The following is an 18382-nucleotide window of genomic DNA, read 5'->3' on the forward strand; positions in this document are numbered from 1 at the left end:
TAGTGCAATGTGGTCAAGGTGACGTGTGTGCAGGCTCTGAATACACTAGTGTATCACTGGCAGTCACTTCACCGGACAGGAAGGGGCTGGTGGTTCAGCATGGACCTGTCTTGACTGTGACTTAGTCTATCATGTGAAAGTAGTTTCAAAGGGTACACAGTTATTTTAATTCCTACATCCAAGAAATACAGAAGCATGAAGTGAACTTCAAGCTGTGTTTGATGCCAGATGACTTCTCTTTGGAAAAAGACAACTAGAGCCCTGGGGTGTATTTGTGTGCATGTGTACGTGTACTTGTGCATGTGTGTGTGTGTGTGTGTGTGTGTGTGTGTGTGTGTGTGTGTGAATATGTCCACAACATCATTTTTGTATAGCAAAGCGTCATTTGAAGCTTTTATAGCAAATTATCATTTCAAGTTCTGTGATTTCTGTCCCAAGAACCCAGTGAAGGCTTAACAAACAGTGCTTTCTGCAGTCTGAGTCCCATTAAAACACAAAGACGATCTTTTAAGGAAATATTGACAAATGTCCTTAAAAACAATAACTTCATCAATTACCATTTTGTGGAGACAAGGATTTCACATGTCAGTGTAAATGCAAAAAGTAGGAAAGGGGCCCATGGGGGAGGGAAGGATGGAAGTGGAGACTCATGATGGGCAGGATGATGTGATAACTATGGTAAGAAAGGAGCCAGGTGGTAGTAGTGCACGCCTTTAATCCTAGTACTCAGGAGGCAGAGCTAGGTGGATCTTTGTGAGTTCAAGGCCAGCCTGGTCTACAGAGTGAGATCCAGGAAAGGTGCAAAGCTACACAGAGAAACCCTCTCTCAAAAAACCAAAGGAAAAAAAAGAAGGAAGGGAAGGAAGAAACTGAGATCTGTCTTAGACATGAACTTGGTAGGGCAGAGAGATGGCGAGGTTGAACTCTCTATGTGTTCTCTCATCTATAAATCCTTCTATTGCTTTGGGATGAAAGGGACTGAGCCTTTTTTCTCTCTCTTTCTCCAATTCCTTATACATATTTGGAGAGAGGTAACACCAGTTGCTTCCTTGCCTGAAAGTAGCATCTTTGGTACCCATGGCCAACTTAGATGAGTGAACTATGGGTAGACGATGTGGCACGAAGACTAATAGATGCTGTAGATGACCAGCAGGGATAAATGACCCCCAAATCCCTCTTCTCAAGCAATCCTAGAGGCAATGTAAGCAGCTGTTGGTGTGTTTCTACCAGTTAAGCATCAGTGAGCAACTGAGGTACGAGAGCAGTATGTTACTAGAAGCCAAGAGCGGTTTCGGTGTCTCTTACTGACAAGGTAAAGATCAGATGATCACAGGACTTCCTCAGATCCCAAGCAAGCTTATGGATCCCAAATGGCCCAATCACAGTAAGGAATGACTCTTGGGTCCTATTTGAGATGATTGTATTTTGTGTTTTCCCCAAAAGATCTCTTATCTCTTTTTAAGACTATAGTATAGCATCTCTGCTATTTCCTTAGGCAACACATATTTTCTCATGTTCAGACTATGTGCATTGTTGGTCTGACTCCATTGTCAATTTCTGCAGATGAATATGTGACTCATACCTGGGTAATCAGAAGATTTCTGACATAACGTAAGGCAAGTCAATAAAAGATCAATCTTTGCTACAGCATGAGGAGAATCTGTCTGAAAATGAAGTCAGTTTTAAAGAAAGTAAGCCAGGGGATGAGATGGAGAGCCCAAGGAGGCACCCATTGATTTTCTGAAGCTAGCAGTGCCTGCAGCTAGGTTAACAGTGGAAGGCTTTCTATAGCATTGCCCCCTCTGCTTACGTCATTCTGACTTGGGTTTCCAAAGATCCTTTCATTCATTTTGAGAAAGTCAATTATGAGGCATGAGGCTTGATTGCATTTCCCTGAAGTCAAAACTCTCTTGGGAATTCAGTTTTTCTACCCCTATTTATTCCCTGATGTTAAATTTTCACTTATGTAGATAAGAAAGTGCCTCTCATCCTTACATGCAAAATTTACTCCTTTATAAGCGGTATTGTGTTGAATTTCCTCAAGTTGGTTTGCCAGAGAGCACATGGAATTTAATAAATAGAAGTGTGGTCACAGTGAGCACAGGAATAGGGTCAAGCCCTAGATCTGACAGTAAATGACCTCATGCAAGCTGTTTGACCTTGGATGAGCCACTAATCTCTGGATTTGTGGGTTTTCCCTTGTTAGTTTGTTTTTATTTTCTTTTAATCATTTTACTTAGATTTATTTATCTTTATTTTGTATTTTGCCTGTATGTAGGTCTGTGTACCACATGTGTGCAGTGCCTTGGAACCCAGAAGAGGGTGCTAGATCCCACAAGACTGGACAGATGGTTGTGAGTCACTATGTAGGTGCCAGGGATAGAACCCAGGTCCTTTGCAAAAACAGCCCGTGCTCTTAACTGCTGAGCCAACTCTCAAACCTTCTGGGTTTCTCTCTGTGTGTCTTTTTCTTTTGTAAAATGTGAGCTAAAGTGTAGCTGGAGAGCTTCTCTCTGTATGTTTATTTTATAAGTGGGTTGTTGGACTGCTGGGGCTTGGCGGGACCCGGAGAGAAAACTCCAGCTACACTAAAGAACATTAATAATAGTAGAATGTACCTATATAACTATTCAACAATTCTGCCCTTTCTTTTTCTTTGTTTTTAAGGCAGCCTCAAGTAGCCCACTTGGTTTCACCGTCACTTTGTAGCTGAAGGTGACCTTCAGTGCTGGATCTTTCTGCTGCCTCCTTTGGCCAAGTGCTAGGATTGCAAGTGTGTGCCACCACGCATAACCTATTAAACCATATCTAGAATGATTCTCATTACATTAGATTATTAAAGTTACATATTGTCTTTACAGTTTCTTTCAACTGTGACCACCAGTGTTTCATGAAAGCACTTTGTTGTGTAGAAATGCCAATGATCAACTCTTTAGTGCATCAGAAATGTATCATTTCCATGGTCTGTACCCATCCACTCACCCACTATCAACCATCTCTTCACTTATTCAATAAGCATTTCTCTTTTGCATCACACTACATATTAGGCAAAGTGCTGAAAGTAATGGTTCCCTCTGTAGATTATGATTGACACCCTACAAGCGGTCACAGATATGAAATGTCACTCATTAAGTAAACACACTAATCATAATTTAAAAATCTTGATAATGCTGTAAAGGCCAATTATAGAAGCCTTGACAGCACACAGCATGGAGTTTTGTCTGGTTGGGGAACAAACAAAGACAGACCTTCCAAAAAGACAACTTGAGCTGAGATACAGGAGCTGAGGTTGCCTGCACTGGTGGACTGGGTGAGGACTGGGGCGTTGTGTCAGATGATATGTTGGCTTGCCTTCTGGTGAAAAAATAGTTTGTAAGTCACTTTTCCAAAACTCTTAGCAGAGAAAAATACCATTATTTCTTCTGTGGAAAAGAAGAAATTCAGAAATATTTACATCTGGTCTCAGAAAAGCGTCTGCTGAATTCACCAGCACACTTCCGATTTGCCCAAGACTTCACCTGTGCAGACAGCCTCTCTGGCTCTTTAACTTCATATCTTGAGGGAGTCACTTGACTTCCCTAGGTCTCAGATTTCTCATCCATAAAACACGAGGCTAGGGTTTTATTTATATGGTTTTAAAGGTTTCTCTCATATTCAGCATTCCTTGTTTCTAGAAATAAACTGGAGTTAGCCAGGGAGGGGCATAAATCCTACAAAGCAGACTTGCAGCTTTATTTGAAAACCAAAAATCAGCTTGCATTCATAGTACAAAAAATGTTGTGGGAAGGGTAGTTATTGAAATGCACGTTGGATGGAGCCAAAAATAGCAAATGCATCGGCAGTTAATGCAGGGAAAGTGCGATGGAGCGTTTCCTTGGCAACCGAGTAACTCAAAGGTAAAGTAACTGGGTTTGATCAAAGACTAGTTTCTTCACTTCTCTCCTCTATATGGGCTTTTTAATTATAATTCAGTATAAAGGGGAAAACGGTGGACAAATCCATTTCACTGAAAAACAAAGGTCATCCAAAAAAGAAAAAAAACAAACAAAAAACAAAAAAACAAGAAAAGGGCAATCCAGTTGAAGCAAACAAGCAGACCCTGTAACTGAAGAGGTATGATTTGTCCGCGTGCCCTTGAAGGCAGGCACATGGCCTAGAACACTGACTACTTCAAGCTACTAAATTATTTGGGAGAATCAACACCAGAATTCACATAAATCTGTCATCTGTCAATCTGGACATAAAGCTTTGGATTTCAAACCAAAGTCAGCTCTTTCCAGAGAAGGAAAAAGGACAATGGCTGCAGTTTCTTAGCATGCATAGTCAATGCTGCAGAGGTTGCTAGGCAACAGTAGAAAGGCTGTCAAACATCCCCTGGTGCATCCAATGGGGTAGGAGCAACCCAAGCCACTCCAGAGAGGTGAGAGGCTCTACAGTCCTGGAAGATGTGTTCAGTTTGACATTGCTTAAAAGTGAAACACAAAACAAATCCTTTTGTTATGGTCAGAGAGAAATGATGGGCGTTTTCCTCCAACAACAGTACAGCTCTGAATACATTTTCGATTGGACCAAATCCCTATAACTGAGTGTGCCCAAGTTGTAGAAAGGCTCTGTGCAAGGTCTGTAAATTATTCTTACCTGATTCACCCTGGAGCTCACAAAGATACAACCTCTTTGTCCAGAGGATCGACATGGTGCCCTGAATGAAGCCTGGGTTATAGCAGGTAAACTTCTGATTTAACATTCATATTTAAGGTCATTGCTATAAAAATCCTTAGGTCTGTGGTCATGAGGTAAGAGTAAAACTTTAATCTACAGTCCCTTTGTCCTTCTTATTTCAAGTGACAATTTCATTTTAACTCCAATAAGACTGGCAAAGAGAAGTCAGGATTTGACAGAGTCAAGTAGCCTTTCCCCGCTAGCAGCACTATTTAATGAACAAACATTGATCACAGACCATTAATTTGCAGAAACATCTTTGGCAAAGCCAAAAGGTCCATGAAGAATGGGTGCTGTGTCTGAATTTGAGCCACAATTGGGACTTAAACAAGAGGAAGGTCTAACTGGCAATATAATAATGGGAGACAGACCCCGAAAGAAGCATGCTGTGCACACGAAAGCAGCATGGCAAATGGTCTTCTAAAGCCCAGCCGAGGTTGGGCAGGGGTGGGAGAGGACCTACATAAGAACAATCAGTCATCCCTCATTGTTAGTAGACAAGGCCGGCCACTTTGTTTTAGTGTCTGCTCAAAAGGAATCTGAATGCACAAGCTTCCGGTCTCCTGAATCTAACTGCACAGTACCTTTTCCTTAAGGGCATTGAAGGAGTATAGGAAAGTCAGTACAGAGCAAGGATGAGAGGCTAGAGTTCCTGAAAACTCAGTTGAATGCCCATATATCTGGCCAAGGTCGCTCAGCTATCCCCACACTGTCATTTAGAATCCCCTGGCCATGCAGGATTTTCACATACTTGAGGGGTCACGTGTACACCACTGTGAAGTGAATTCATGAAGCTTTGGTTAGGCTTCCTGATTGGCTGCCAAATAGAACGTAAAACACAGATCCAACATGGGCATAGGTCTTCATTTTGCATATTTGATATAAATGGCTCCATTAGGGATAGACATCTCCTGTGATTCTTCCAGCCTGAACACTTGTTCATCTATAAAATTGCAAAAATAGCAATACATTTGATCTCATCTATCCCCAAAGATAAAGAAGATTGAAGTAGAAAGTGGAAACTAGAGATAAGAAACTGCCAAACGCCCTGTATGTGATGTGCTAACAAATAGAGAGCTTTGTCAATAGACAGGAGAAAAGAAGTAAGCAAAGAGCAGTAACAAATCACCTCCAGCCACCACAGTCCCCCCTTGGAGCAGCTCCTACCATCTGGCCTCACATCTCTTTAGAGTATCCCTCTTCTCCCCCTCCTTTCTTAGGCTTGCATCCATTTCCTATGTTGAAGTCATAATGTGTATTTGATAGCTGATAATTTCTAGAGCCATTGGTCCTTTAGTAGTTGAAACATGTAGCTCTTAAGGGTTTTCTGGGAATTTATGAGCATCATGCCACTCTGGACAGGGCGTTTAAAATATTTCAGATCATGAGGAAAGAAGATGTACAATTTTTCTACCTGGAAAAAAATTAATAAGCCGTCTGGTCTTCAGGATGGGTGACTTCAAGAATAATTTTATTCTCTTGGTTATTCATGTGTGTACAATAAAACCTGATATCATAGTGGAATATGCACCAGATTTCTTAAAGAAATAAAATATTGCCTAGGTTATAATGTCTGAATAAATACGATTCATGCAAATGGTCACTGTTTAGCAAAAATATAACTCAACAATAACTCAGCCATCTTTCTTTCATTAGTCAAAGAGGTTAAGTCTTATTACATAAGCCACATCCACATTCAATTGACACTCAACTCTTTACAATTGTATGACCTTTTAAATATTTGATATCCATATATCAAAAATACCTTAGTGAGTTTTCAAAAAAATTATAATGCATGTTTAAAAGATCTGCCCAAATCCATTGTGGTATTTTTCTCAAGCTCTACAAATCTCAATAGAAAATTATCCCTTTCAACGTTATTATTTATCTTATTGAAGAATAGGACTCCTTTTTTAGTTTGGGAGAACATGACTATGATGAAGGACTTTCAGATTTCTTTATTTATAAAAACCCTACATTTGCTATGATGGTAGAATCTATAGGAGATGCCATCTAACTCTTTGTGAAATCATGTCTATATTGTAAAAAATATTCTGTGGCTTCATACACTTTGGAAGGGACAAGTATAGATGGCATATAGGAAAAATTCAGTGCAACACAATCAATACTCCTTCCTTTTAGAATCTAGAAAATATAACGAGTCCCAGGTAATGAAGTCACCAGCATCCAGAATTAGGGGAGAGAAGCTTGCATTGTAGCTTAGCTGATTGAATTCCATTTCATCTCATTGACCTGGATCTAGACTTTTGTTAGTATAACTTTAAAAAGAAGCTTGGAGATAGTCATGGCCTACAAATTGGATGGTTGCTGCCGAGGATCACTTCTGATGGACAGTTCAATGTGCCCCAAATGTCCTTCTGACTACTCATATAGGCAGAAGAATTTAAAAATATGTGTACCATTGAAAACATAATGTATTCTCAAATTGGTTACTAAAATATAACAAAATTAATCTCCCACAGTTCAGTGGGACTGTGAACAAGGAGTGATTGTGGAATGTTATCTTACCTTTACAGCTACCAAGATCTTATCCTGCTCAGGACAGAGGTTATAGCATTCTGCTAGGAAGACTTTTCCGAAGGCCCCTTCACCAAGCTCCCTCTTCAGAACAATGTTGTGTCTCTTGATGTGCTGAACAACTGTAAAACAAAGACCCCTGTCACTCACGGCATCCCTAAGATCTGTCACACGATGTGTACAGGACCACCCCTTCCCTCCTGTTATTTTACAGAGCTTCGTGGAGGAGCTGCACAGTCTGTACCTGTGTGAGTGGCAGGACCCCAGACAGCCCCTTGGTAGATGTTGCTTTTCATGAAAGTGGTGATCAAGGCTTTGAATTGATGGGAATTATCCTCCCCAGTAATTCACGTGGTTCTGATCTCCATGAGCCTCTGGGAACTCTGAGCAGGACTGTTCACGACTGTTAGGACACATATTAAGATCTGTGTGCTAGCAGCATGCCGGATTTCTGAGGAGGGGGACTGCGCTCATTAGCAGGGTGCCCTGTAAAGTCAAAGGACTGCCCAACTTAAATCTTGATTTAACTCCTTGCCTGTCACGTATTCATTGGGAATTAAGTTGCCGCTTGATTCACACTTCACACTCCAATAAGTCTCAGGCAACATTTAACATTTTTCAGCATTTGACTAACACATTAATATATATTTTTTCCAAATAGAAAGGAAGCTGGTGGAAGGGTAGTTAAAGCCATAGTTAATCTCATTAATCATAGTCTCATTGTCTTCAAAACTACAGTCAAGAACAGTTTCCTGGTGTTGAAACAGAGAGCAGAAGATAGATCTTTTCTTTAGGAAATGGGTTGTCTGTCAGCATTTGCAGACTTCGTTGTGATTCGGGACATAGGTTATCTGAAAATGTCCTCTGCCAATGAAATAACCTCCAAACACAGTAAATGTCTCTTTTATACTTTCAGTCACAAGTAAAGATTTTGATTGTCAGTACAGTCTACATACTAAATTGATGCTATATAAATATTACTGAGTTTGTATAAATATTTCACAAATTTGATGACACTCTCGGTTAACTGAAGCAATCACACTAGGTATGTATGCAACAAAGCAGCCCAATTCTCTGAAAATCCAGGAATGCGGAAAAACAAACAAATAAACGAAACATGTCAACAACAAAAGCCTCAATCTCCAGTTTCCACACTATTGAGCTAAGAAATTCTTGCCATTTTCCTCCGTGAAAACATCAGGAATTATTCTAATTTGCTTCACTTTCTGTCTCTTGAACAAGCCCAGGAAGCCCCGCCCATCGCGAAGCCCCGCCCATCGCGAGGCCCCGCCCATCGCGAAGCCCTGCCCATGGAGCCCGCCATCCCAGCAGCGCTTATTCCAGCCAGGGCTCAACCGGTCCAGTCCCTGTCCAGTTCTTGGATCACAGTCTGCAATTCCACAAGCTCCCAAGAGCACCCAGGCTTTGTAGCCTCCTCAGATGAAGGCCACGCCCCGGCTTCTCCAGGAGGTCAACGCCCTCACTGTCTTCTCCTTCCCCGTGCAGAGCCCCAGCTATTCTGAAGCTTCTCTAAGGATACCCCATGTATCATCTCTGCCCTGTCCTTGCTGACATCTTGGATTCTCCAGTCACCCAACCAAACACCTGCCTCACATTTTCTCTCTTGGGTCTCAGAGCTCTGGGAACAGAGAGATTCGAGAACTTGCCTGAGCTTCAGTATACACCAGACTGCCATCGCCCTTGGTGTTTTGGTAGCGAAGAGTCCGCAGGCATAGGGAGACTTGGGTTGGCTCTTGGTTAGACTTTAAGCTGAATGTTCCTGGGAGAGAGTCTCTCAGGGAGGAAAGTGCTTCACCTGGGTGCCATTCTCCTTTTGCTACACTCTCTTAAAGGTCCTATGGTCATTTGATTCTCTTGCCTTCAAATATCCCAAGTGGGGCAAGCCCACGGACCCCAGGATGAAAAAGTGCCCATCATGTAAGCAGGGAAAAGTCTCGCCTGCTTCCTTCCTCCGAGATCAGTTACCCTCAGCTTTTCACTTTGGAAACTTGAGGAAAATCACTGCAAACTTAACATTAAAAATTAAATGAGAGTCAGTTAGACGCCTCAGAGAGTAAGGACAAGCGTGGCAAGCTGAATTTGATGCCTTCAACCCACATGGTGGAAGGAGAGAACTGACTTCTGCATGCTGTCCTCAGACCTACACACACACACACATTAACTAATTAATGTAAAATTATCAATGATTAAGTTTTCCAACTCCCTCATAAACTGCTCCCTCTGTTTGAAAGAAAACTCAAGACTGTAGTTGGCTTTGTGAAGTTTTCTTTGAAACTGATCCTGTTCCTGTGCCCCTACTCTCCTGTCCCCAAGGAGATATCATGGATGGAATTTTCCAGACTGGAAATTTGGTCTCCTTGGTCATTTGCCTCATGAGCAGTAGAAAGAAGCCAATTTTCAGTATTATATTGCAATCATATTATCATCAATGAAAATAATGTGTTGGGCCACAAAGTGGCGGTCCCAGCTTAACTTGCCGCCTGCCTCAAAAACATTTAAATTCAATTCTTGGTATAGATTCCCTGAAGAAGTAAAAACGTTATGCACATACAAAGGCAATAAAGTATCAATCCATGACCATATCCATTATTACTGAATCTAAAACTAATAAAGATATAAATAACTATAGCTCTATCCACTTAAGGTCTCAAGCAGGAAATGTGTCTTTCCCATTTCCAGGATAATGACATTTCCTAGAAACCGTGGCCCCATGGACACAGCCTGCCCAGCACATGGGTCTTAAAGAGGATGCTGTTGAGTACCCTTCTTATGCCAAGAACTAAGGGACCTGACCTTTTTTTTTTTTTTTTTAAGTATTTGTAGTTCAGGGGAGGAAGATGCCAAACAGGAATGAGGGTTTCCATGGGGCACTCTAACCCTCCTGTTCCCCACAGTCCTATGGGGATTTCCATGGGGCACTCTAACCCTCCTGTTCCCCACAGTCCTATGGGGGTTTCCATGGGGCTCTCTACTCCTCCTGTTCCCCCACAGTCCTATGGGGGTTTCCATGGGGCTCTCTACCCCTCCTGTTCCCCACAGTCCTAGGTGCCAGGCCTCTCTATCATTGGCGTTTGTAGACTGAACTTCATGATAGGAGGCAGACTTTACCACCATCAAGATCACCCCCTGCTGATATTGAAGTGAAATTGACATTTCATTGGTGATTACTCTTTCTACTAGAATATTTCAGACCTCCACACTGACCTTTTGTAAGTGTCTGAACATCTCACGATGAACAATTGTATTTTATTATTAAACTATAAAAAAAACCCCACAGAACATGAAAGTGAAAAAACAGAATATATAGTCATATGATTGACAATACTTGGGTGCTAACTATCTCAATCTATGGCAATATATAGAATTAGGTAAATGTGCCCAACTTTTGGAACTAAATTTGTGTGAAGATGGAAACAATGTTTAGGATTTTCACCTACATTTTTATTCTGATGCAAATTAGTACTAAATTGAAAATAAATATCTAAGACCACCGATGCAAAGCTCCTAGACAACAAAAGACTAAATATTCACAGATTATTGATGAAGTAGGACATACACCAATACTGAGCCATCCTCAAGCAGTTTATAGCAAAAAAAACAAAACAAAACAAAACAAAACAAAACAAAAACAAACCTAACCCAATGTGCATCACCAACAATCAATTTTCATACCCCACAGAGTGAGGTCTCTTGATTCCTGTATGGTCACAGAGAATCCACTTGCTTGTGCTTTTCCAAGCATAGTTCCCACTGAAGAGAGGGAGGAGGCTCCTACCACATGCTGACTGCTATTATGGGCCCAAGGATGCATGGAGACTTACGAGAGTCATGAATCCTCAGGACAGTCTGCTAGGGAGTTCTTACCTCCATTTTCACATTAAACACAAAGAAATGATTGATGCCCTTGACTCTGTCCCCACAGTAAGTAGGGAATTTCCTAAGAAGAGTCCTCATGGCAGAGGTCAGTGAAAAAATGTACATACAGGACTGGAGAGATGGTTTAATGGTTAAGAGTACTTACTGCACTTACAGAGGACCCAGTTCAATGCTAAGCTCTCACATGGCAGCTCATAACCTTCTAGAACACCAGTTCCTGGCAATCTAACCCCTTTTTCTGGCTTCCTTGGGTATGTTTGTGGTGAACACACATACATGTGGGCAAAACACCCATATACATTTTTTAATTAAAAAATTTTTTTAAAGAAATAAATATACAACGCGAAAGCCACCCTTGACCTAAGCTTTGCTCAGGGAATCCACATGGTCTCAATAGTATAATCCATGAAAGTGAGAGCCTATGGCTACACACATGAACACTTGAAGCATGAAGTTGACAAACGGATGTAATTTCTCTGAACCTGCTGCTGGGTCTAGATCACATTAGGTTATCAAAATTCTTACATGAATAAACAAAAGCATGAACATGCAGAAACAAGTGAGCTACTGAGAAAGAGAAAATAATGGTGGAAACAGTATGAAAGTGGGGAGAGAGAAAGAATACCGGGGAAGAGGCAAAGCCTGGGTGTGTTTAAGAAATCATGATTAGTTATGTTTCCCTAAATAGCAGCAGGTGCTACAGTAGGAAACAAGGGTGGAGTTGGGGCATAGAGTGCCTTGAATAGTTCCCAAAGCCATTCAGATGTATTCTCACACTAAGATAACAGGGACTTGAGGATAAATGACTTCATTGTGCTGTGTTTCCATTTCCTCATCTTCAGATGATTGATCTGGAGATAAATGGCATCTTGGAATTTCTCCAGGACATGCATTCTACAGTCTATGGTTTATGATAATCTATCCATCAGTAATATATCTATCATCTATCATTTATCTATCTATCTATCTATCTATCTATCTATCTATCCATCCATCCATCTATCTTCTATCTATCTATCTATCTATCCATTTGTCTATCTATCTATCATCTACCTACTTATCTATCTATCCATCCATCCATCCACACATTCTTCCACCTTTCATTCACCCATCTATCCATTGTCTCAGTTCTAGGGAACTAAAGCAGGTCTTTGTACATAGGAAGAAGCAATATGTACACCAAAACAAGATCATTCTGCCTGTGGTAAAGCTGGAGGCAGGAGGTCCAGCTAGGGGACTGCTATAAAACTGATTGTCATGAGGCTGAAAAAAGCTGAGGATGGACTCTATCACACATCTTTCCTCCCCAGGTCCTTTGTCCTTCATGAGCATAGAGCTGTCTGTCATCAGCTCTGTTCTATACTGATCACAAAGGGAGCAGAGGATGTCACCAAGGATTAATTTTCGAAGAATGTGAGAAAGGACAGGCAAAGACAGAAGTGACCCAAGTGGACTCATCAGAGACTGGAGACAGGCCTAGAGATGATGCTGAGTAGAAAGCAGGACAGATAAGCATGGATGGAGTAGTTAATTGGAAGATATAGGCTACTCTCTGGGGGCTTTGCAGCAGCAAAGGGCAGGATCAGAGGCAGTCAGGTCAATCTAGAAATGGCGTGGGGATGGGGAGCAGGAGGGAGTCCAAGGTTTTGAGTATATGTAAATTAAGAGGGGTGATGGAGGATGAGAAACTAAATGGATATCAAAAGAAGAAGGAAAGGTAGAAGGACAGAAAGGAAGGGAAGAAATAGGTGGTGGGGATAACTGGTGAGGAGATTCCTAGGTTAGGTGCAGGGAGTACAGGGAAGGGAGGTAGGGAAAACAGTAAAGTGAACAACCCTCTGAGGGCGTTCTGCCTTGATTCTCATTATAGCAATGGGCCTCTGAGAAGGGAGCAGAAAGTCAGGGCTCCAACAAGCCCCCTGAATTCCTTGAGCCAAGCCTTGCATTAGGTGCAGCGAAGGATAAGGCAGACTCTTGCAATGGTTTCACCTTCCTGGAAGGGCAACTGGCATCTGCCTGGTCACCTTGTGCAACAGCCAAGAACAGCAGCAAAGCATTTTTCATTCCAGACCCAATTCCAGCACTCTGAGCGGGCAGAATAGCTGTGGCGGAGGGAGCTGTTGTTCATGTAACCGGAGCATCACAGCAGGTGAAGTAATGGAGTTATTTGAAGTTAAATTCAGTTTCTTGGCAGAAATAGGCAATGGGGGTTGGGGGAGAGCCCCAGAAATCTTTCAAGCTGTTAGACTGAAAGGAACACCACACTTCAAAATACACAGACGGCACATCCTTCGCTTTGACATCACCGAACAGCCAAAATTATATCTGTTCTACACACTGGCATGTGGCAGAATTGGATTGATTTGCCCTGACAGCTCTCCCTGCTGGGACAATACTTGTCAGTCAGCCCCAGCAATGTTTGTATTTTCGAAAATCATTATGCACAATGATTGTACAGAATCCTGGCAGGTAGGCCAGACAGTCTTCTCTGTACACCCCTCTGACCTTGCATCCTTGAACTCTAAAGTTCTTCCTGCCCCCAGGGCTCCCAAACCTTCCGTGGCACCCTGCTCACTGCCTCCTCCCAGACTGTGCATATCCCCTCCATTTGTGGCTCTTCTCTGGTATGTCTCTCCTCTTGTGCCTTGCCTCCTAAAGCTTTCTAATTACCTTTTGCAAAAGAGTGGTCCTTTGCCAAAGTACCTACAGGAGTTTTTGTGGGGAGTGTTTTCACTATCACATGTCATTCAAACGCAATACAATGAACAGTGTACTATGATGTAAATATCTGAGCATCTTCTCCATGTGCACACACTGCAGTGAAGGGGGGAGCTAGGCGAGAAGTCTGCACATCACATGGTACAGTCAGAACGTGGAGAGTGGAGCAGGGACATCAAAGTGCCTTGTAACTGGACACTCAGGAAAGGCTTGGTGTGTCACCAGAGCCAACTTAGGACCAGTGGAGAGGAACCCTCATGAGGAAAGTTCTGAACACAATAGGAAAGGACAAACAGATTAAAAACAGAGACTATGGGATTTCATGAAGCCTAGAACATGACCGTTTCCAGGGCTGTTTTCTCTTGCTATTGACTCTGCAATAGCTTCATAGAACGGAGCTAAATGGTGGTCATACCCAACGATACATGATCAATTTCTGAAATGTGGAGGGTCACTGAAAAGGTATCTGGATGCATCCCAGCTGTTTTCCAGCTCAGCATTGCCATGGCTTTCTGTGCAGTTGACATGTAAAGCAACAGAGCCAATGACAGCTTTTTAATGTGCTTGCTGTGGGATGTCTTTCTGTATGCTGTGAATATGTGTTGCTCTGATTGGTTGATAAATAAAGCTGTTTGGCCAATGGTGAGGCAGAATAAGGTTAGGCGGTACATTCCAACTGGAGAGAGAGGAGAAGAAAGGAGAGTGGGGCAGACGCTGTGAGCCAACGCCAGGGGAAGCAAGACGTGAAAGTACCAGTAAGCCGCGAAGCCACGTGGCAATGCATAGATTAATAGAAATGGGCTGAGTTAAGTTGTAAGAGCTAGCTAGTGAGAAGCCTGAGCCAATAGGCCATAGAATTGGTAATTAATATACACCTCTGACTGATTGTTTTACAAGTGGCTGTACGACCGTCGGGCCGGGTGGGACCGGAGAAACTTACGGCTACATGTGCTTACATGATGACTTACATTTTAAGATGTGACATCCTTGAGAGAGCTTGACAACACTTTCAGAATCTTTCACTCCTGCATCCTTCCCAGGCCCTATCACTCATCATTTAAGCATCTATGTAAACAGGGCTGTGGTCCCTGCTGTGGAAGATTAAAGAATGAGGAAGAGGAAGGGACTTGAGTGGCATTCATTCACTCTGCATCAGCTGTGTGCTAGGCACTATGTTAAACATTTTTGTCCACATTATCATATTCAAACCTTCTAAGTGACCTGGGGAGGAACTCTGGTCCCCATTTGCATGGTAATAGGATGGGGGAGAAGTAACTTGGCTGCGCTACACACCTGGAAAGTGAGCAAAGGTTCTAGGTTTGGCTTCAAAGTCTAAGCAAATACTTCCTGCCTCTCATAGACTGTTGACTCTTTCCCTAGATGAGTACAGTTTAATTAGGAGACAGCTAGTACACAAATAACAGTTATAAAATACAAAGACTGCTATGACAGAGATGAAATATATAGGGTTAAGGGTTTTTAGATGTTTGGGAAAAGGCCTTTCAGTACACGGTTGAAGGTTAGTGGATGCGTCATTCAAGTTTCCATTGCGAGCTGTGCAGGATTGAAATGTTTGTCTAAAGGAGAGTATTGTTGGATATAACAAATTATGACATTTCCAGAATGCCAGGATGTCACTGACTTGATCACACCCTGGACTTTCATGTGCAGACATGTCTGCACTGAAGCTCAAAGCTGAAAACTATTTAGGTCAAAACAAATGAAATTTCCATCCATGCAGGCCAAACCAGACAGATACTTGCCATTTGATCTTCCTCAACTGAATCTATCACTATGTCTCTTTTTTTTTTTAAATGGAACTTCTGAATTTTAAAGAATTTGTATGTATGTATGTATGTATATATATATATACATGAATATTTATATGTTAATATAAATATTAGAGAAAAATGTTGAAGTAATTTGTGCTCATGCCAACGAATTACGTAACATCAAAGAGTCTAGAAAACAACTAGAAGCTTCTACCCTCTTCCCTCTCCTTGATCTCACTTCCTGGCCAACCACTGAAAACCAACTTGACTCTGTTTTCTGGGGCTCCTTTCCACACCTCTAACCAGACTTCATACACTTTGCTTTTGTTTCCCAATAGAAAGCACACATTTCCCTTCTACATGACTGAGAATGTGCCTACACTCTCCTGCCTCTTCCCAGAAACTGAAAGGTGTATAGCTTTTAGTTCTTCTAAGTGGCTTTCATACTCTGTTCTGGCCAGGTCTAAGGTGCTCCTGGACATGATGGAGATGATAGTGTCTCTACGGTCACTTCATTCCCACTGCTGTTTTTTCTTCTTACCTTTATCGAATCATTGTCAAAATTGTTACATTGGTTTTCAAACGACAGTGATACAGTAAGCGCCTTAGATTCTAAAAGGCACACTCACCCTCTCTCTCCACTGTCCCCACACTCAGCTGATCTCAAATCCTACTTAAACTTGAGGATGAAAAGCTGGATGGGTGTTGCAGTTTCCTGTGCTCTCATGTCAGTTATGGAGCCTCTCCAAACAACAGGAGGTCTGGCTAGGATCGGGTCACCGATAAACACGTAGACAGGCCTTGCTCTAGAATAAGTGGGTTTACATGTAAGACTAAAGGGATTGATTTTGGGGGGCTCTGGAGTCCTTCAAGCCTGCATCATTTAGAAAATTTTAGAGAAGGATTTTGGGAGCTGTTGCCCCCGAATGGATAAATATTGACGGCTTGATACTCTAGAGGTGCAGATCTCTGACACACTGTCACCCCTCTGGCTTGCCCACTCTCATTGTGCTCACTGGTATCAACCCAGAATCACTCAAGGTCTCACCAAACCTGGCAGGCTTGTGTCCACGGCAGTTCCCCAGATTCTGAGTGGACCACATTTCACACATGAGCATGGTACTTCGTTTCCAGAAGTGTTTCGAGAATTTAACCATGAGGCTATCCTCTCCTCACTCACCTGCACTCAGTGCTGCAAAGAGACAAACAGATAGGCTTTGCTCACCAAGCCGAAGCCTCCTTACCTTCGGTCTGTTTCTAAGCTTGTGCTGCTGGGAGCCTCCACAGCAGGTGGAACATTCTCTGAGAGCTCAGACAGGCTCTGGGCCCAAAGGCCTTAACCAACCCAGTCATTTAATAAGTGAAGACAGCAAGGAACCAAGTGTTAAGTTCCCTGAGCTGGTAGGCCCCAACATGCATCTGGTTGACTTTAATCTGTACGTTTTCATTATACTCTGATCCTTCTTACTAGAAAGAACTTTTTACTAACAGACACAGTGATACACAGCTCAGATGTGTAAGAATGGAGAAGAGTGGGAGAGAAAACGGCTCTCTGAAGTCAAGTCAATGGAATATTCTAGAGTCTGCTCTTAGCAGGCAAGGTACCTTGTCTCTGAAGGTGACATATGTTTATGCCTGTGGTCCCTTGTCTATTCACACCATCTACCTCATTTTTAAAAAAAGATTTATTTTTATTTTATTCTATGAGTACTTTACCTATTTGTACCACATTTGTGCAGTGCCCACAGTCAACAAGAGGGGATCAGGTCCCCCAGAACTGGCATTACAGATGGTGATTAGCTACCATGAGGGCGCTGGGAGCCAGACCTCTCCCTTAACCACTGGGCCATCTCTCTAACCCTGTATACCGTCTATCACTATGAAGTGCAAAGCTCTGAGTGTAAATTGGCATGATAAATCTGAAGCGATGGCAGCAGCTTTTCTCTCTTTATTTTATTGTTTGGGATCTCATCCTTACGTCCTGTGTTTCACTAAAGTCCCTCCATCATACCTCTCTTTTAACTCCCCCCAGCCCCTCCTGCTATTCTCTCCCAATTACAAATTATTTCTTTCAACCCACTGAGTCCACTTAGCACTGCCAGTGTGCATATGGGGACAGGGACAACCACTGTCTCTTAGCTGAGAGTAGATGTGTGATGTGAGGCACAGCACCCAGGCGCCTTCCCTCTCTGCCTTATGATAAGGGCTTCTTCTCTGTTCTTCTGTCAAACCCCCAAACTCTGCAGTCAGTGTCACAAATCCCACTCAGAAGGACAAAGACAAAAGGCATACAGCTAAGACATAATTATGCAGACACACGGGCTCAGAAAAGAGCATAACTCTATCCAGGAGGCTCCTGGTTCCTGTTGGGGATTCTGTAGAGGGTCAGACCAATTAACCACTACTGGTTCCTCAGGTTTGTGATGGAGTCTTGTGCAGAAACTGCCTCCTCTTGACTGCTCTTCTGAAGGGAACAGTTCAGCCTGGGGGTTAAGATTCTGTCCTTTCATTTAGTGTGAATTTAGGATCGACAGAGCTGAAAGTATCAAAATTCTGTTGGCTACTGTGAGCACATGCAGTTGAGTCATTTGGATGGCTGAGACAGGCACCATTAGCTAGCTGCTGTGGCTCTGTGGTCCTAAGGTAGCACATCAGGAGACAGTGGGGATTTTGACTGATGAGGAGAGCGTATTTGTTTGTACGCTATTCAAAACTGTGTGGTGGACAAGAGGTGGATG

The 18382-nt window shown here is 42.5% G+C and overlaps 1 protein-coding gene across 1 annotated transcript in view; it reads right to left on the reverse strand.

Annotated features, from left to right (window-relative positions):
- The window catches only part of Ntrk2 (neurotrophic receptor tyrosine kinase 2), a 342416-nt gene that overhangs the window by 82596 nt on the left and 241438 nt on the right, over positions 1-18382 (reverse strand). The window contains exon 13 of the mRNA XM_028863139.2: positions 7249-7379. Coding sequence (XP_028718972.1) covers positions 7249-7379 — 131 coding nt within the window. The remainder of the gene's footprint in view (positions 1-7248; positions 7380-18382) is intronic.

The sequence above is a fragment of the Peromyscus leucopus genome, chromosome 5, assembly GCF_004664715.2.
Source record: "Peromyscus leucopus breed LL Stock chromosome 5, UCI_PerLeu_2.1, whole genome shotgun sequence".
NCBI lineage: Eukaryota > Metazoa > Chordata > Mammalia > Rodentia > Cricetidae > Peromyscus > Peromyscus leucopus.